The sequence below is a fragment of the Rhodamnia argentea genome, chromosome 4 (assembly GCF_020921035.1).
Source record: "Rhodamnia argentea isolate NSW1041297 chromosome 4, ASM2092103v1, whole genome shotgun sequence".
Taxonomy (NCBI): domain Eukaryota; kingdom Viridiplantae; phylum Streptophyta; class Magnoliopsida; order Myrtales; family Myrtaceae; genus Rhodamnia; species Rhodamnia argentea.
In genome coordinates, this window is record NC_063153.1 from 8,147,121 (window position 1) to 8,168,185 (window position 21,065).

General features: G+C 40.3%; 3 protein-coding genes and 1 long non-coding RNA gene across 5 annotated transcripts in view; 2 read left to right on the forward strand and 2 right to left on the reverse strand.

Annotated features, from left to right (window-relative positions):
- The first annotated feature begins 12,964 nt into the window (after nt 1–12,964).
- On the forward strand, nt 12,965–14,005 carry LOC115736096. Its single transcript, XR_007198129.1, has 3 exons — nt 12,965–13,405; nt 13,562–13,843; nt 13,927–14,005. It is a non-coding gene; the product is annotated as an uncharacterized LOC115736096 (long non-coding RNA).
- Nucleotides 14,006–14,383: 378 nt separating this feature from the next.
- On the forward strand, nt 14,384–15,703 carry LOC115736113 (putative disease resistance protein RGA3). The gene has a single exon (XM_030667631.1). The coding sequence runs from the start codon at nt 14,384–14,386 to the stop codon at nt 15,701–15,703; it is 1,320 nt and encodes a 439-aa protein (XP_030523491.1).
- Nucleotides 15,704–17,480: 1,777 nt separating this feature from the next.
- On the reverse strand, nt 17,481–19,136 carry LOC115736114 (disease resistance protein RUN1-like). Its single transcript, XM_030667632.1, has one exon. It carries the CDS (start codon nt 19,134–19,136, stop codon nt 17,481–17,483), a length of 1,656 nt encoding a protein of 551 aa, XP_030523492.1.
- Nucleotides 18,994–21,065, reverse strand: part of LOC115736058 (disease resistance protein L6-like) — a 53,877-nt gene continuing 51,805 nt past the window's right edge. The window contains exons 4-5 of one of the 2 annotated variants that reach the window (XR_007198124.1): nt 19,224–19,511; nt 18,996–19,136 (exon numbers count right to left, since the gene is read on the reverse strand). Coding sequence is in view for 1 of the 2 variants with exons in the window: in XM_048277591.1 (XP_048133548.1) it covers nt 19,356–19,511 (156 nt within the window). In the remaining variant the exon portion in view is untranslated. Of the gene's footprint in view, nt 19,512–21,065 lie in introns of both variants that reach the window. The other variant, XM_048277591.1, reaches the window with a different exon arrangement.

Genomic DNA, 21,065 nt, shown 5'->3' on the forward strand with positions numbered 1-21,065 from the left:
CATCAGTATACAGCCTTCTGGCTCTCTCTGTTCACCCAACAATAGGATGGGTCGGTTCTCTCGTTCATTCAAGCTTTACTCCCAAGACAGCAAGTGAAGGTCTTCTTCTATCACTTTCTTGTCTTGCCGTTTAACTTCTTTTGACTTTCATACTTATGGCTTAAGAATCCCACTTTAATCAAGTGTGCTTTGCTTTGCAAAAATGTGAAGAAATAAAAAAGGAACAATAGGTTGTGACTTTTGATGTTCTTTTGGAGGATAAGACCTTGATTTATAATCCTGTTTTCCTTAGAACATTTTGGAATTGCAACCCTCCTAATGTTTAAATGTGGCGGAGGAGGACCTCCATCTTTTAGACAACTACGAATCGGTCGTAACTAATCTTTACTAAAATAACCAGAACTTTGGTTACGTAGGTCAAAATGATTCTTCCTCACTTCGGTCAAGTTTTCTAATCGACTCCTGAAAATGATTATTGGCGACACTTAGAGCTATATAGGTTATTCAAAAACCTAAAATAAAATGTTTCAAACTGTTGCATAAGCTATGGAGCTTGGAAGAGCCTCGCCCCCCTCGAAGTGATGAGCCTTTTGGGTCGTCCCAATGAACCAATCGCCGATCACGTTCTTAGAAAAATTCCTTAGTCGATGAATCCCTGTCTCGGAGGGCCGCAACAATGGTCAAAAGAAGCCCTCTCGATCTACTAGAAGATCCAATTTCACTTTATGCGACGTATATACTCTAAACACCTCGTTTTTTCTTTAAATAAGTATGAAACCATCCGATGCCTCTTTCATTACTCATGATTATCTAAATCCTATCATTTTCAGAACACGATTCAACAAATCATAAAAGAGATAAGCACCAGTGACAGCTAATGAAAAGTCAAATTGAAAGTCATCTTTGTTCGAAAGCTATAAAATCATAAGCAATGTCTCTCTTAATTAAACTCTTTATCGAGTGAGCTTAAAGTCAAAAAAAGCTCTCTCGAAGTATTAAAACACCCGATAGTCGTCCAACCTAAAATAGGGTCAACAATTGACATATTCAGCACGAACAATTGTTGGTCGCAGTTATCGCTACAATAGTTTCAAGGAACTTCAAAAAATCGATATCTCAAAGGGAAAGTCCAATACGTAATTCCTAAAATCCCACATCTTCTTAGGATATGAGCAGCCTTATTCTTACCATTTAATAACTTAGATTCGACCCAAATGTCACCGGTGAAATCGACGCAGTTAAAGCTCCAAATTTACATGCTAAGGGAGGGAAAAATAACATGTCACCAATCCCTTGCGGATGGCGTTTCCCAGCATCAATCTACATTTTTTGCCTTTATTTGAGCTGCACAAAGGAGAGAAGAGAAGTCCATTTTTCTCTTTTTTATTCAACTAGATGGCCTGAGGGGCTGAGTTGGGCCTTTGATGATAGACTGATTTACCATAATAATAAATAGTCAATGGTGACTCCGCCGTGGGAAGAGCAGCTTCTTTCTTGCTTGATAGGCCGGGTTCCATTTACTAGCGCGAACCGAGTTTGCTTATGGTAACGCTCTAGAAAAAATATTTTTGTTCCCAAAGTTTTGGAAACACTTTTTTACCATATATGTTTCTATTTCCAAAGTGTTCCCAAAACACTTTGGAAACAGCAATACGTATTGTAAAAAAGTGTTTCCAAAGTGTTTCGGAAACACTTTTGAGAAACAGAAACACTTTTGAAGCAGAAAAAAAAAAAAAACTTTCTTCTGCGTTCCTGGAATACTTTCTAAAAACACATTTGGAACATTTTTTTAAAAACAATTGGGAACAATTTTGTTTTTGAATACTCTCTTCTCTTTTGTTCTTGCACGATGTTAGCACTTGATTTTTTATCATTTTATTTTATAAAATTAATTAAAAATACCAAACAATTCATAAAATTACAAAATCAACGTTGGAAGTTTTGGCCTAGCCTTAGGAACCAATTTTGAACAAAAAATATTTTTCGTAATTTTTGACATTTTTGGGATTTATTTTAATTATAAAAATATCCGAAAATCAATAAAAATAGTAATCATGGTCAGAAAAATGTGCAAAAATAGTCCATATTTTTATTTTAATTACCTTTTCATTTTGGCCTCTTAAAGTTTTAAAAATTCAGTTTGGGACCACATGTCTCTTTATTGAACATAATCCTAAATTGACTAAAAATTTTTCATTTTAAATCATTTTAGCCAAAATTTTTTACTTTTAGAGTCATGACACGAGACTTTGATACCCTGCATCTCATTTCAGTCCTCACGTTTGGAAAAATTGCACAATTGGACTAAAATGACCTAAATGCACAAATATTTTTTATTTTAGTCCACGGTTGCACTCAAAGTGCAATTAATATTTTTCTAGGGGTCCCCATTTAAAGGTAATCATATTTTTAACTACTTGGGAGCATTTATGTATGACACATAATTGTAATTTTTCCTATCTATAGAAAACATATTTGATGTTCTTGTTGTCCAATTTCAATTCGTCTTCTCTTTCAGTTTTTTTTTTTTTTTACGAGTTGATCTCGTCCGTATTGTAATTTGATAAATAGTGTATAAATTACTGATACTTATATTGGTCTAATTTGATTTAGTAAATTGAACAAATAAGATTTAATTTGATTTAGTAAGTTAAAAAGATAAAGACATCTTAATTTTAAAATATATATAGTCTCCTTAATTAAATGACAAATTTAGGAACAATTGTTTTGCGGTTACCAAACGTTTTTTTTTTTTTTGGTTTCGAGAATAAAAACTTTATGCAGTTACCAAAAATGTTTATGCTCTTTTTTTATTTATTTCAAGAACATAATTTTTTTGCGGTTACCAAACACGTTTTTATTCCCAAACATTGTTGTCGGGAACAAAAACAGAAAAAAGTAGTTTTGTTCTAAAAGTTGTTCTGAGAACAGAAACGTTGCCATATGCAGCCTAAAAATGCTGTCCGAGCCGTGCTGGATAGTCACCCATCATGCGGCTCTCAAACCCAACCCGTAGTGGATTTTGGTAGACAAAGTCAAAGCACTTGATCCTTTGCCCCATACTTTGAGATGCTCCTTGTCATGACCCAATCCTTGGGCATGCGGTATCCGTGTCAAATCGTCCCTCCGGTCATAAAAGATTGCGCCCCAGGCTCGCTATTGACCCATGATACTTTGTTACGCAAGCGGAAGTGCTTAATACTCCCGGACAATAAATAAAATAGGGACAAAAAAGCATGAAACACTTCAATTCAAAAACATCATTTCGTTTCCGGACATGTTTTGACCCAATCAAGGTAATATACTAATCAGCCTCATGCTTCGAGGCATGGTAAGGTTAAACTTTGTATCTACTCTAAATGAGGTCTACGTCACCCTTGCTTTAATAGTTCCACAAGAACTACTAGCTCCATCAACTCAAACTTGAAAAGTTTATTGACGACGGGGTGAGATATAAATCTCGATGAGTCACAATTGCATATAGTCCATTTATTAACGATGAACTGCGTGATTAATATGAATAGATCCATGCAACACAATGCTGGAGTCTATTAATACGATACACACAACACAATGCTAGGGTCTATTAATATGATCCATGCAACAAAATACTGTGGTCGTTATCCGGTAAACCGGGCATCGTCCCATTTCCTCTCGGCGATGGCAACTATCGGTGGTAACACAATACCCCGAGTAGGCATTCCTTTAAGGAGCTTCGATCCGTCATAAGCTCGCAACAGAATCGGACGATCCATGACACAACATAGAAGGTAGGGCAACTAAAGAGTCGTATGGTCCATGCCATAGACACGATATGAACTTGCCAGGCCACACATCATTGTTCCATCATATGACCAATCAATTCATCCAACAACCATTTCATTCTTATTTTTGAGTTTAGCTGGATACTCACACAATCGTGCTAAAAAAACTTGGCTCTCGGCCATTCTCATGCTAACACATACAACTTGAGTCATGCGAGGTCATATGGATGCATAATACCAACCACAAGGTTTAGCAAGAACGTACAAGGTTAATAGTTCTCACACTAGCATCCAATCAATCCTCAATCAATCATAGTACATAATTGCGTAATTGGGGCAATCAATCAATTAACACCAATAGCCAATTCAATGGTAAATATAAACACCTTGAAAACCAATTTCATTCTTGTAAAAGTGTTCCGAAATCAAGTAATCAAGTCTCAAGCAATTGAGATCGATTAACCTCCTCAATTAGGGACATTTAGCCTAAGCCCAATTTCTAACTTAAACCGATCCTAATCGATCTATCTAAACACCTAAATAATCTAATCACACTAATTCCGAATGTAATTAGCGACTTGACCAGGGATTAAAGGTCAACTTACAATTAACTAGATGAGGTGAGTGCGACGCTGATCCCCAAAAATCCTTCGAACATGAACTTAGACTCGATCGGATCACGAGCTCTAATTCTTGGACAATTTGGCCTAATTCCTCGGCCAACTTGGCTCACGGACTCAAGACGCGGCCCGGGAATAGTGGCACCAGAGCTTGGCACACTCAGCACACGGGCCCGGCCATAAAGGCTCACAACTTAGGACAAGGCCCGGGACAACCTGGCACATGGCCAAGACACTCGGCCCACCTCATAGGACACGTCCCAGATCGGATCGAGCCATTGCCTAGCCCGTTGGCCCGCGGATCAAGGCACTCGGCGGGGCTCGTCGGGACATGGGACTTTGGGGCTATTCTTGGCTCTTTGGGGCAGCGCACGGCTGAAGCAAGGGTGGTAGTGGCTGGTGGTGGTTCGAGGGGACGTCGGCATGAGGTAGTAGCGGCTCTCGAGGGCCGGAGGGGCCGGAAGCAACGACAACAGCAGATCCGGAGCAAGACAGGGGCGTCGAGGCTGTTTTCAGGTTGGCTCAAGGCAAGGAACGACGAACGGTGGCTACAGGTAGAGGAGGGAGCGACAAGGTTTGGTTTAGTGACCACAACAGAATCGAAGAATGGCAGAAGCGGTGAGCTGTTCGAGCGGATGTAGAGGATGAGAAAAAAAAATAGGGGATACGGGGTAGTGGCTAGTTTCAAGCTTGCGGTGGTCTGTCCATTTGCCCGACGGTGTGCGGTGGTGGTTGTGGTAGCTGGGATCGTCGACGGGGCGGGAGGGAAAGTGAGGGATGGTGTTCGGTGGCTGGGGGAGTCACACAACCAAGAAGAAGGGAGAGCAAGAAGGAAAGAAGAAAAAGAAGAGGAAGAACAGAAGGGGGGCTGCACGATAGAAACATGAGAGTCGGTTGGGGGGAAAGAGAGAGAAAATGAGAGTTAGAATTTTTGAATTTTGGGAAAAAGAAGTGATAAGGTGGGACGCACAAAGGAATCGACCATTTCTGTCTTCTAGTGAATAATATACATGGGCAAAATGGTCATTTGATATCTTGAGACTGGATGGACATTTCAAAGCTAGGCTCGGGCGTGAGGATTTCAATCCGAAGGCGCGACGACTAAACGATTGGATCCTAAACTAATTCAATCGACGTCTCGGGAATTATCCAAATCTCATCACTCAATTTCTTAAAATCCAATATTTCATGATAAATTGAAACTAAATGTCGAACCTTTTATTGAATTCGGATAACTTATAGACGCCGAAATTTCAGGGCGTCACACTCCTCCCTGGCGATCCAGCGGCTAGGTCGCTCATGATAGACTTAACTTTAAGCCGCTAGCCTTTGGTTCGAATAAGTCAAGTCCCCTTGGTTGATTCACTCGGGTGGTTTTCCTAATCTTCCTTAACTTCGGACTCGTTCTGATTTGAGGAAGGAGGCACCGGCTATGGTATACCAAATCACCGTCATATTAGCCAAGAACTCATGGTGAGTGAGAGATTTAATGATTGACCCTAATTTGCATAGCAAAGCTCCTGCTATGGCGAACTCAAATGCTGGAAGGAGCAGCAACAATGCAAGAGGAGGCGAGTACCAAGTATTCCTGAGTTTCCATGGACTAGATATTAGAGATGGATTCACCGATTTCCTCCATCATGACTTGGTAGATCATGGTGCTAACGTCTTCATAGATGACAAAGAACTTTGAGTTGGCGAAAAGATTGGTGGAGAGCTTCTGCGGGCGATCGACAACTCCCAAATCTACATACCCATCTTCTCGAGAAATTATGCTGATAGTAAATGGAGTCTCCGGGAGCTCGCTAGGATTGTAGACAGTACATCCATGTCGGAGGGTAAGAAACAGATTCTACCCATTTTTTACAACGTGGAGCTTGATGATGTTAAGCTTAAAACCCAATTATACAATATGGCCATACTTGAACAGAAGAAGAAGTTTCCTAAAGAAGTAGAATCCTAGCAGCAGGTTCTTATGAAGGTCAATTAGTTCAAGGGCTGGAGCCTGCCAAAGCGTAGAAGGTAAGCTCTAAAGATCCCCGACATTTTCGGCTCTAGAATCTTGTCCGTCCCAATTCAAGGGACATCGTGAGATAAGTAAATTAGCAAATCTTCACATAGTACAATGATATGCATGCGTTATAAAGGATAAGCAAAAGGAGCATACCCTTTTTTGGAGTTAGAGGCTTACATGCTAGTTTATTTGATAGTAACAGATTTTGTAACTAATGAAATGGCCTCTATTTGTGGTAGCCCAATGGAACTTATGAAGTTGGTAGTTAAAGAGCTTTTGCATAGGCTGAAGAGAAGATATAAGTTTGTGACTGAACATTTAGTTGGACTTGATGGTCCAGTGGAAGGAGTATTGAAATTGTTAGATGTGGGAAAAGTATACTAGAAGTATCATAACTTTTATATGGCGTTCACTTGAGTGCCATAACTTTCAAAACGTTTACTTAAGTGCCATAACTTTCAAAAATCGTTCACTTGAGTGCTATGTTGATGTGAACGCTGGAAAAGTTGACGTAGCAGCCGGGAAGCTGACGTGGCTCACCGGAAAGATGACGTGGCATGTTGGAAAGGCGACGTGACACGCCGGAAAAGTTGATGTAGCACTCAAGTGAATGATTTGGCTCTGACGTTGCACTCAAGTGAACGATTTTTTAAAGTTATAGTACTTAAGTGAATGTTTTGAAAGTTATGGCACTCAAGTGAACGCCGTACACAAGTTATGGCACTTTTAGTGTACTTATCCCGTTAGATGTTAACTATAGTAATGTGAGGTTGTTCGAAATTCATGGGATGGGGGGTATCGGTAAAAGCACTCTTGCTAAAGTCATTTTCAACAAAATTTCTTCTCACTTTGGAGTGCGTTGCGCCTTCCTTGATGACGTTCGAGAAAAGTCAAAGAAGGATGGTTTAGTCAAGTTGTAGAAGAAGCTAGTAAGAGAAATTGTTAGTCCTATAGCAGCAGATATTATTGATGACGTTGATCAAGGAAGGATGAGGATTCAAGATATACTTGGCAATAAGAAGGTTCTCATTGTTCTTGATGACGTTGATGAGAAAGAACAAATCGAGAATTTAATTGGACGAGATTAGTTGCATCCAGGATCGAGGATAATTATCACTACTAGGAACACTATTGTATTGAAGATTAAGGGAGGAATTCTGGCTTATGAAATGAAGGAGTTGAATTTTGACCATGTACTCCAACTTTTCAAAAGGCATAAGGTTCTCTCGGCAAAGGAATTTGTGACCTCTCGAGAGATATTGTCTCCGTTAGAGTATTAGCAAGTTGGGATATAAGTGAAATTGTACTAGGCTTAATCTTAAGCCTATAAGTACTCCTCTTATTCTCATAAATAAGACAATTGCTCTTTTATCGTTAACATGATATCAGAGCACAATTAAAACTAAATCCTAGATTTGACACCGGTGACCACCAACCTCCACAAAACTCCCGCTCCGACTCGACCGGACCTATCCATGAAGGATCTGACGTCATAAGAAGTTGCCTAACCGGGCAACCCCGAGTCTGAGTTTCCTAGACCGGGCGACCTAGGGAAGGTGTTGCCCGGACCGGGCGACCCGGGCCAAGCGACTCCAAGGCTAAGTCGCTCGGATCGAGCGACCCTAGGGCGGACGTCGCCCGGTCCGATGACCTAATTCGAGGTCAATTTCTCTTGCGACCTCGTTGTTATAAGTAAAGTGCTCTCGTGAATGGGTTAATTGTGCTGAGTGTGCTGTTGGGATGATCCATGAATTGGTTTGCTCATTATGTTACTGTGAGTGGGTTTATTGATGAAGGTGTGGCCACTGTGAATGGCATTTTTCGTTGATAGATGGTTTATTGCTGATTCTTTGTTGATTTTGTTGATCCGAGGTTAAAATTTGGTGCCATTTTTGATTGGTTTGGTAATGGTAGTGGTGAATTTGGCACTAGTTGTGGTATCTGAAAGGAGCATTGAATTTGGTGGTGCTTTTTTTTTTTGGCTGAATGTGATGTTTTGAAGTGTCGGTTCTTCCGAATTTTGTGTTCGAAGTTGGAGTGACATGTGGGGTTACCGAGATTTGTGGATACTCGAAGAAGTTATATAGTAAGTGGGGTATGTTATTTATTACATACGCGGGTCAAGTTTCCAGTGATAAGTGGTTTGGAAGGATGCCTAATAGTTCATCTAGCTCTCCATCCATTGTTTCGGGGTTGGGCCCCTCTAGTGCTCTTCGAGTTAAGTATCTTTCGGTCAATATTATAGTATTATGGTCGATGGCTCTTTTGACTTTTATTTATTCTAATCGCCGGTTTAGATGGCTTGAAGAAGAACCACCTACAGATTCAGCTAGAGAAGAATGAAAGTACGTAGATGCTACTTTGCACATACTTTTATGGGGAAGTATAGCTGAATCTGTTCGCCATCTTTTCATGGATTGCACTACGGCCTGTGAGGTATGGACAAAGTGTGCTTTACTATATTCGGGACAGAATAACACGAGTCGAGTTTGTGATATGTGAGAGGCTTTATTTGAAGCCAAAATTGGTGATGCTAGTTTGGCGGAACATTATGCTAGTTTTGCATCTTTGTATTAATGCCTTAAGACTTATTTTCCACGTGCTACCATAGTTACTCGGATGCAGCAATGAAAAGCGGACATGATAACCGTGCTCTTTTTTCGTAGCCTTGGTCCATATCATAGCGCTCTTCGTCAACAGATTACCTCTCAGAGCACTCTTCCTTCCATTGAAGGAGTGTGTTCTCGAGCTGCTCGTTATACTTCCAGTCCCAAGACTTCAGCAATTTTAGATAGTAGTGCTATGGTGGTTCGTGGAGGTTAAGGGACTCGTGGTCGTATTAGCGATCATGGACATTGGAATTCTGATAGTTCTTACCGTGGTCGTGGTTTTCAAGGTCGAGGTGCCGTTTGTGGTGGTGGTAATAATACTTCTAGAGGAGCTCGTGGTGGTGGTCGGGCGAATCGCTTTTGTACTCATTGCCCGCTTTCCGGGCATACTCTTAATTATTGTTATGACCTCTATCCCGAGCTACGGGGTCTACATGCTTCTATTGATACCGAGCCTTGGGCTCCTTCTCCTGGATCCTTTTTTGGAGAGGGTACGGTACACTTGACTCGTGTAGAATATAATGAGTTGGTCAGAGCACAACAGAGTGATAGTGGTGCTGTCTGCGGTCCTACTGCTACTTTAGCACGGTGTAATGATCCTACCTGTCTCTTGTCTAGTACGGCTCATCTTCGTTCTTGGGTTATTGATCGGGTGCCACTCATCATATGATTGGTGATCCTCATCTTTTCACATCCACTTCATCTGTTCCTTCTACATTAGTCACCTTAGCAAATGGTTCTCATTCCAAAGTGACTGGTACATGTTGTGTATCATTAAGTTCATCTATCTCCTTACCTTTTGTTTACCATATTCCACACTTTTCTTACAATCTATTATCAGTCGGTTCTATTACTCGTGATCTTGATTGCGATATCATCTTTTCTTCGTCTTCGTGTGTTCTTCGGGATCGGAAGGCTGGACGCCGAATAAGTGGTGGGCATGAAGCTGGTGGATTGTACATCTTAGACCCCGAGATTATTGCTCTTGCTACAACAGTTCAGAATAAAGCTGTGGATGATACTTATCGATTACATTGCCGTCTTGGTCATCCATTAGCGGACGTATTATGACATTTTCATTTCGTGTCTAGTTCAAGTCTTCAGTTTAATTGCGAAACATATTAGTTGGGTAAACACCATCGTGAGTCTTTCTCTCCTTGTGTTTCGGGTCGTGCTTCACATCCATTCGAGTTAATTCACTCTGATGTATGGGGTCCAAGTCAAGAGTCTTCATTTGGTCTTCGCTATTTTATCACTTTTAGTGGCGATTGTACTCATACAACTTGGTTATATTTAATAAAAGATCGTACTGAAGTTTTTCATTATTTACGCCAGGTTTATAATGAAATCCATACTCGATATGATTGTTCTATTAAGTGTTTACGTATTGACAATGCTCATAGGTACTTTTCTTCTTCTACCTTCATTCCGTTTCTCAAATCTCATTATATTTTACATCAAAGTTCTTACGCTCACATTCCGCAACAAAATGGAGTTGCTGAATGTAAGAACAATCATTTGTTGGATGTTGCTCGTTGTCTACTTCTTCACACTCATATGCCTAAATCCTTTTGGAGCTATGCACTACTTACAGCATGTCATCTTATTAATCGTCTTACGTCCTCCGTGTTGAAAGGAGTTATTCCTTATGCTCTTCTTCATCCCGATTATTCTTTATAGTCCGTTCGCCTTCGTATTTTTGGATGTGTTTGTTTAGTTCATTCTTTCTCTCCTGGATTGGACAAATTATCTCATCGTGCAAAAAAATGTATATTCGTGGGTTACTCCCGTACTCAAAAGGGATATATCCGTTATAATCCTACTCGTCGTCGAGAGTATGTTTTTGCTGATGTGACTTTCTTTGAGGATCAAGCATTTTTTGGCGATGCTCATCCTCGGGTACCATTAACCATGGATCTTCCGCCACCCTCTACACCTACATCTTAACCGGAGCCACCGTCTGTTACTCCCGATGCTACTCCATCAGATCTAGGCTCACCATCACCGACTCCTCTGCAAGTTTATATACGTGGTCCTCGCTCTATTTGGGGTTATAACTCTCCACCAGCAAGTGCCCCACCATCGCCACCTCCAGTCCATGCTTCTAATCCTCCTCCACCGTCTCCCGCCAATTCTCCTATTGCTCATTGTACTCGATCTCGGTATCCTCTTTCTAACTTTATGTCTTATCATAACTTGAGCCCTCGGATGTCTGTCTTTGTGTCATCCCTTGCATTTGTGTACGTGTCGAGTAGTGTGTATGAAGCTTTAGCCCATCCCAGTTAGGCTCATGCTATGAAAGAGGAGATGGCTATATTACATCGTAATAAAACTTAGGAGCTAGTTCCGTTACCAGCTAATAAACGGTTAGTGGGTTGTCGCTTGGTCTTTGTTGTCAAACACAATCCGGATGGTTTAGTTGAGCACTTAAAAGTACATTTTGTGGCAAAGGGCTATACTCAAACTTATGGTATTGATTATGATGAGATATTTTCTCCAGTAACTAAAATTCCTTCTGTTTGTATCGTTATTTCATTGGCTGCTCGATCTCGGTGGACTTTTCATTAGCTTGATGTAAAAAATTCATTTCTTCATGGTGATCTTCACGAGAAAGTATATATGGAGCAACCACCTGGGTTTGTTGCTCAAGGGGAGAAGGTGTACATGTTACGAAAAGCTCTTTATGGACTTAAGCAATCTCCTCATGCATGGTTTGGTCGCTTTAGCGATGCGGTTATCACTTTTGGCATGCATCGGTGCAGCATGGATCACTCAGTATTTAGTATGTCATCTTTAAAAGAGTGTTATTCTTGTTGTCTATGTTGATGATATCATTGTCATAGGAAGTGATGTTGAAGGTATACAACGACTCAAGCAATTTCTAAAGAAGGAGTTTAGCACTAAAGACCTAGATTGTCTTCGATATTTTCTTGGCATCAAAGTTGCCTATGCTAATGGCAGTATTGCTCTCTCCTAGCGAAAATATACTCTTGATATTCTTTAGGAGGTCGGTTTACATGATGCCAACCCTGGTGACATATTTATGGACCTTGGAGTAAGGCTTGATAATGAACATGGAGAATTTCTTCATGATTCAGAGAAGTATCGTCGGTTAGTAGGCAAGTTAAACTCGGTTAATAGGCAAGTTAAACTATCTTACCATTACTTGTTCGAATATTTCATTCGTTGTTAGTGTGGTGAGTCAATTTATGAGCTCTCATTGTACTACTCATTGGCAAGCTGCTCTATAAATTGTTCGGTATTTAAAGGGAGCTCCAGGTCAATGACTTGTGTTTCATAATCGGGGTCATCTTCATATATCTGGTTATTCTAATCCCGAGTCTTTGGAGGTGATAGGATATTCTGATGCAGATCGGCCTGGTTGCTCTATGGATTGTCGGTCTACTTCGGGATACTGTCTCTTTCTTGGTAGTAATCTTGTGTCATGGAAAAGTAAGAAGCGATCTGTTATTTCCCGATCAAGTGCGGAGGCCGAGTATCGTGCTATGGCTAATGTTACGGGTGAACTCCAATGGGTTCGTATGTTTTTAGCCGAGATTGGACTGCCTATGATCGGATCATCTACTCTCTGTTGCGATAATCTATCGCCTATTCATATTGCTAGCAATTCGGTGTTTCATGAGCGAACAAAGCATATAGAGGTGGATTGTCATTTTGTTCGAGACAAGGTGAACTGTGGAGACATAAGATTTATGCACACACGTTCTGAAGAGCAACTAGCAGACATTTTCACAAAGCCTCTTTGACGTGGAAGAGTTTCATATATTTGTCATAAGTTAGGTGTTTTTGATAGGTACGCTCCAACTTGAGGGGGAGTGTTATAATATTAGCAAGTTGGGGTATAAGTGTAATTATACTAGGCTTAATCTTATGCCTATAAGTACTCCCCTTATTCTCAAAAATAAAACAATTGTTCTTTTATCGTTAACAGTCTCTACTACTGGAAGGCCTCCTTTGGCTTTGAAAACTCTAGGTTCATTACTTTGTGGAAGAAATAAAGCGATATGGAAGGAAACGTTAGACAAGTCAATGGGCATACTTGCTGAAAATGTACAAAAGAAGTTGAGGATTAGATATGATGCCCCAAACGAATGTCAGAGCAAAATTTTTCTCGATGTCGCATGCTTTTTCATCAATGAGGGTATGACTAATGCCATTTACATGTGGACTGATTGTAACTGTTATCCTTACACGGGAATTGATGTCGTTGTTAGCATGTCATTGATAAAGATAATGGATGACAACAAATTTTGGATACATGATCAATTGAGAGACCTGGGAAGGGAGATTGTTTGTTAAGAAAGTTCTACAAATCTTGGGAAGCAGAGTAGGCTGTGGATTAGCGAGGAGGCCGTTGAATTATTAAGAACCAAAGGGGTAAGACAACTATCTGGTTCAAATGAAAAAATTGACATCCTGCGTTTGAGGATTGAACTTTCTGCTCATGATTTTTTCTTTCATTTCATTCATTCAAATCGTAAATAAAATTACTGGTTGAGATGCTTCTACTAATCACTAATTATTTATTGGCAGAGGAAGAAAAAGGTTGAAGCACTTGATCTGCAAGGGAGGAGTTCTCATATCTTAATCAGCAATGAAGAAATTGAAAGGTTTGAGAATTTGAGGTTCCTGAGATTATCCAACGGCACCTTTCTTGGGGATTTTACCGATTGTCTACCAAATTTGGGATGGAGTTCGTGGTATTCTCCCCCACCAAATTTTAGCGCGGTCAATATGCATTTAAAGAATTTAGTCATCCTAGAACTTTTTGACATTCACTTCATAGATGATTCGAAAGTATGGCATATAATTAAGGTATGGTTTACATCTTAATTTATAACAGTTGTCTCGTAGATTATTTGGCTTCTTTTTCTGACATATATACTTCCTTTTTGCAGATGGCAATCAAACTTAAAAGTCTAGCCCTTGTAGAATGTCATCGCATGACTAGAACTCCAGACTTGTCTGGCTGCCTGAATCTGGAGAGGTTGAAGGAAATCGACAGCTCCATTGGAAAGCTAAAGTGCTTGCTTGACTTGAATATTACTCGTTGTGGGCGCCTTGAAGATTTGCTTGAAGAAATCGGAGGTCTAGCGAGGCTTAATCGCTTTTCTTTGGACGGCTGTTCCAAGGTTTGCAGGCTCCCCACCTCCATCGGAAAGCTAAGGTGTTTGTCAGTTCTGAACATAGTCGGCTCAGGAATCACTGAACTTCCCAACACAATCGAAGGGTTAGTGCAACTGCAACACCTTAATATGAAGGTCTCTAAGATTAGACAACTTCCAACCTCCATTGGAGAATTAAAATCGTTGTGCACTTTGGATATGTCACGTCACCCAAATGAACCAAATGGAAATGGATGGGAGTTACCCAAAGCTATTGGAAGGTTGGAGAAACTGGAGGGGCTTTATCTCGGTCAGTGCCAGAGGCTTGGAAGGCGAAATTCCTCCTGAAATAGGAGGCCTATCTTATCTAAAAGTCCTAGATTTATGCGGGACCAGAATCTGTCATGTTCCGAGCACAATCAACATGCTTTCTTGCCTCTCGACACTTGACTTAACATCATGTAATGAGATTACAGAGTTGCCTGAGCTTCCAGCGAGTTTAGTCATTTTGCGTGTTGAATCTCGCTCACTGCAGGTAGTCCCAAATCTCTCCAATCTTTCTAATCTGGAAGAGTTGTTCCTGTCTGATGGCGCTGACTATGGAGTCTTGCCATATGGCTCTGAATGTCGACTGCGCAGATGTGACTTGGGGTGGATTGGAAGGCTATCCAAACTAAAGAAGTTTGAGTTGCGTCTTTTCAATGTCGCTGCACCGCCTACAGAGTTGGGTGACCTTTCTCTTCTGGAAAATCTTAGTTTGCATAGACTAGACCTGCAAGCCCTGCAGCTGCTACCACCTTCTTTATCTTATTTGAAACTTGACAATTTGAACACGGGAGTATCCCAGCTATCCAACTTGAAATTCCTGTCCAGCTTGACACTATGTTTCTCTAAATTGCGAGAAATTGAACTCAATGGACTTTTGCAATTGCATCGGTTATCGTTGACCGCCTGTCTTCTTAAGAGATTGTCCATACCATCTAGCTTAAGGACACTGAGTGTATTCAATTGCCCCAAGCTGATGGAGATTACTGGTATGTTGGAATCACTAGAGGAATTATCAATCCACTCCTGCAACTCATTTGAAAGGTTAGGATGTGATGAGGTAGGATCACTTGGGGTCCTCGATCCATCAGAGTCTTCTTCAAGTGCGCTGAGCTGTTATGCGCCAGGAGTACTTCTCACTGATGCTTTAAAGAAACTAAAACGACTGGAGATGATTAGATGCGAAGGCCTAGTTGAGATTCGAGTCGTAGGTATGTTGTTATCATTGCAAGACGTCATCATTCGCAATTGCGATGGCATGGAAAAGTTTAGCATATCGCCCCTGAAGAACCTTCAGAATATGGTCATCAGTGATTGCCGTAAGCTGCGGGTTGTTGAGGGCCTCGACGAACTAGAGTTTCTGGTTAATTTAGAGCTCTCCCGTTGTCCTTCACTGGAAATATCGCTCGACATATCGAACTCAAAAATACAGGATAAGTGCCTAATAAAAGTTTGTCAGTGCGGGGAGTCGCTTGGCACTTCACATCATAGGACCTTCAAGCGTTACAAAAAGATGATTCTTTAGAGAGACCAAAATCCAAATCCATGACAGCTGACTCTGAATCAGAGACAAACAAGGTATGCCTCAACCAGGATTATTACATCAAAGAACCTCATTGAAAATACAACTATATGTAAAGTTCTTTTAACAACTTACTCAAACATTAGTAATGAGAAGCATGCCATTGCATGGGGTGCCTATGATATGACAGAAAAATCAATGGAATGATCAAGAATTAAACCAACATTGTAGATTGACCAAAACATTTAATAGCCTTCAGCCAGTCTATAGAATCTTTTCTTTACCTTATGCAATTGTCTAGGATTCTCGATATTTCCTTACCATAACAAACCGAAAGTCCCTGTTAGAGGAGATATCTGATAAGCGATGACCGTAAAAAACAGATTTATAAGAACCAACCAAAAATGAAAGAGAATTTGCGGGAGAACTTTTGAATCTTTCATTTAGACTGGTAGTTATGCATATTATTATTGATGGAGTAGCAAAAATAATAAATGCATGAGAAAATACATGTTGCAGGATATAGTGATAATGCAGATCGTGTTGAGGGTCTCTCTGCATCCTTTTCATTTATCTCATCATCTTTTCACTCTTTCTATTGCTGGTAACACGCATGTTTTAATGTGCTTTTTGAAAAGTGCTGTCTTTCCTCTTTACCATGTCGTCACTGTAACGGGACAGAACATGCATGACCTATATGCTTTTGTAATAATACGTTGACAAAAAGTGTGATCCCCAGCTTCATACCTGATCTCGTTCTAAATTACCTTCAGATGAGCGGATACTAGCAATACCAGATTTGTTGCTTATTATGAGAATTTGTAGCCACCAGCTGCCAACAGAATCATCGTGGTAATCCTTCACAGTAAACCAAAGAGGTTTCGCGGAGAACACTGGTTTGCATGTTGTGTCCCAGGCATGTCATCACAATAAACATGATGGAAGTATGTATATAATATGCTCAATCGTCACTCACTGATGTCTATCTACATGGTCTGCTCACTCTACTGGCTCGTAAATTTAGAAGTTGTTAGTTCCAAACAAGCCTAAGCCTATGCTATTCCATAAATGAATCAGCTCATATGATGATTAGGTTACACTGGGTACCAGTTTTTAAGAGGGATAAGTAGTTTGATCAGTGAAATGATGTCCCCTCCAAGGGTCCAACCACAGTAAGTAGGAGTATAATTGCATATGCGATATGATAGCTTTGGAGTCGATACCGAAATCCGAGTTCTTCAGTTAATAGTAGTAGTATACATGCATATACTTGGATAAACACGCATGGTGTGATCTTCGATTTATTACAGGCTTACAGCTTCACCTGGCAATTACTTACTTTTTCATGTGGCGGCATCAATGCAGAATTGTGCATGGACTGCAAGAGAAGTTCTACATCTTTTCTGACGAAAAATTCTCCTCCTTATTATTCCATGCCCCCGAGCTAAATAAACAAGTCAGACCTTAAAGTCGTCAAGACAAGACTACTTACATTATTATGGAGGAGTTGGATTGCCTGGGGAGAAATTAGGAAGAAGAATATGCATACCTCATCTGATGTCTCTAAAGGGAGTGACCCCGTCGGAGAGTTTGTTGTCGCAATAATCATTTCTTTGTAATCCCTGTATGGAAGGTCCTCAACATTAGGATAACCATGCCTGTGTAATTTCTGACACTTCCGAATTGTTATCAGGCATTTGTCAGGTATCTTCGTGTTTGATACATCCATCAGAGCTTCCACTTTCCGACAATTAAAGACATTGAACTCGCGCAGCAATTCTTACTCGTCAATGCCATCAATAGCTCGTAGCTTATGGCATCCGTCGATTGACAAAGACTTCAGCATCTGCAAGTTCGATAAATCACATAGTTGGCTAATGAATCGACACTTTTCAATGGCTAAAGTCTCCAATGATTCCAATGCACCGAGACCAGGAATCTCAATCAGCTTCGGACATCCTGACACCTCCAACTGTTTTAGCTTCTCTAAGCTTGAAGAAATAATTAGTTTCTCCAGTGAACTGCACTCAAGAACAAGTAATGCATTCAAAGATTCTAACCCGCTGAGGCCCTCAACAGCACGAAGCTCATAGCAGTCTGATATATCCAAAAGCTTCAGCAACTTTGAGTTTGATAGCCCGTCTAACCTTTCGATGGAATCACAATACTGTACATATATTTCTTCCAAGGACTCTAAGGCCTCCAGACCTTCAATCTCAACTAACTTCGGACATTCTAGTACCCACAACTCTTTAAGCTTCTTTAAGCTTCCCAGGATGAATAACCTCTCAAGGAGTTCACATTTACTCACTGTCAATGCTTTCAGTTGTTCGAGTCCACTGAGTTCAATTTCTTGAAGCTGAGATTGAGAAAGTCGTAACTCAGTCGGTGGTACAGGGATATTAGAAAGGGACAGTTCCAACTTCTTCGGTTTGGATAACCACCTAATCCACCCTAAGCTAGAACTTGGCAATAGTTCCAATGAAGCTTGAAGCACATCTTCAGAGCCATCAGATAAGAGCAAATTGACAAGATTAGTCAAGTTTGAGAGATCCGGAACTATCTGCAATGCCGATGATTGAAAATGCAGATAGATCAGACTTTTTGGAAGCTCTGGCAATTCTTGAACATCATTACAACCTGTCAAGTCCAGTCTTTCAAGCTCGGGAATATGATTGATTGTCGTCGGCACTCCAGAAATATAGGCATCTGATAGTCCAAGGATTTTCAAAGAGGACAATGCACCAAGTTCACTCGGAATTTCAACACTTAATTCTTCGCAACCACTAGCATGTAGCTCTTCCAGATTCTTTAACATTCCAATAGTACTGGGCAATTTCCTTATTGGAGTATTTTCCATCAATATCACTTTCAACTTCTTCAGATTTCCAATCAAATCTGGCAACTCAACAATTTTAGTACTGGATAGATTCAACTCCTGCAAAGACTCTAGCCTCCCAATTGAGTCCGGGAGTTTTTCCAACTCTAAGCACCCAAAGAGAGAAAGAGACTCAAGTCTCACAAGCTTCCCAATAGTCTCTGGAAGTTTCTTAATTGGTGTGTACCTTAGATTAAGGACAGATAGAAACTTCTTATCACCAATAGACTCAGGAAGGCATTCAATTTGTATGTTTGACAGATCCAACTCCTTCAGTGATGTCAAATTCCCAAATGAATCTGGGAGCTTCTGAAAACATCCACTGGAAAAGCAAAGTGCTTCAGATTTATTAGCCTTCTGATTTCTTCGGGCAAAAATGCACTCTTTAAGATTTAGGTGAATCAGGCACTTTAGCTTCCCAATGAAGCAGTCAATTTCAACCAAGTTTATGCAATTATAGAAACTCAGCCTCGCTAGACTCAAGCATCCAGAGAAGTCTGGTGTTCTAGTTATGCCTTCACAACCTCTGAGGTTTAGAACTTTCAAATTTTTTGCCATCTACAAAAAACAATTGACCATCAAGAGAAGAAAATGGTAAATATTAAACTATATGCCAATCAAAATCAAAGTAAATGCCTATCATACCTTGATTAGGTTCCATCCACCCCAGTCATCTGTGATGCTGCCCGAAAAAATCTCAAAGACAACCAAATTCTTTATAGATAGATTGGTTACCTCAAAATCTAGTGGCCTAGGTGAATGCCAAGAAATCCATTTTTACTTCAAAAAATTATCCCCAAAGTCTCCGGCAAAGGTTCCAGCCTCTAATTCAAGGAACCTTAAGTTGGGTAACCTACTAAGTTTGTCATGTATAATTAATAGTGGTTGAAATTGACTTCCAGCTAATATGAGTGCCTGAACTTTTTTCTTTCTCTGTCAAAACACAAAGGAACAGACATAATTTTAATAAATATTCAGATTCTCTTTTGTCATAAAAGAACCAAGAGGCTTCTAAGAGGGAATGTGAACAACTCATGAAAACAGTGCATTTCTTTTACCTGTTTTGTTCTTACAATGTCGAGGGCTTCCTCGCAAACTCACACCCTGCTCTCCAGGATCATGCAAGCATTCCCTCTGAACAATTTGCCTCCCAAATTCTTTGAGCTGATCATGCATCCATATTGTATCACCATCAACAGTCTTTACCAAAGACATTTTCGTAAGAACCTGAATCCCAGTCTCAGGAAAAAAATTGCAAGCTTCCCACATGTAAATTGCATTCGTTTTTTTCGTGTCGTTGATGAAAAAGCATGCAATGTCCAGAAAAATCTGCTTTTCCTCATCTTCTAATGCTCCATAACTGATCATCAACTGCTGTCGAACATCCTTGTGAGGTATTCTTGCTAACCTCTCCACAGTCTCCTTCCATATCTCTTCCGGTTGGCAATAGAGAAATGAGCCTCTGACCTCAAGAGCCAAAGGAAGCCCTCCAGTTGTGAAAATAATTTCTGATGCAGGAATATCATATTGATATGGTGGAGAGTCTTTTCTAAAAGCATGTATACAAAAAAGCTTAAGAGCTTGATCAAAATTCAGTTCCTTTAATTCGTATATCAAAACCTCATCGTGGACTCTTAATGTAATTTCATTCCTGGTTGCAATGGTTATCCGGCTTCTTAAACCAAACCAATCTCGTTGCCCTGCTAGCTTCACTAGTTCTTGTTCTTTAACCACATCATCCAAAACGACGAGGACCTTTCTGCTGCGAAATCTTGTCCCGATCTGGTTAATCCCATCATCAATGTCATGCATGTTGTCCACAAATCTAGAGTCGAGAATGTCAGACTATAACTGTTTCTGCAAATTTACTAGGCCACCTTTTTCTGATGATTCTTGAACCTCTCCAAGAAAGCAGCAATCATCGAAGTAGGAACAGAGCTGATTGAAGACAACCTTCGCAAGAGTTGTTTTCCCAACACTGCCCATCCTGTGAATACCGACAAAACGAACACCTTCATAGTCAACATCCAACAGCCACATTATGTCTTCTACATGATCATCCACTCCAACCAACTGATTCGTCACATACCTATGTTTTATCTTCAACTTAACCAAAACCTCTCGGATGATCAACTTAATAGCTTCCCCATGCCTGCCACATATACGAACTACCTCAGTTGAAAGAAGACAGTAAAGAGAGACATTATCATATCTTTCAAGTTGAAGCAAAAGTACTTAGAAATACTCATAGATGATTCGCAAACAAGGAGCCAGTTCAAGAAACATGGCAAACAAGGAGCGAGGGAAAAAATTTTACACACTAGATGGAGTTCCAATGTTTCATACCTTTTTGCCAACAATATGAATCTGTCTTCATGCTTTCTCTATTTTTTAGTTCTTTTTATACTATCAATAGTAAATGTGAATTAAGCTTAAGGTTCTTCATGCTTCATGAAAGATTTCCAAGCTAGATTGAGCTGGATAGAA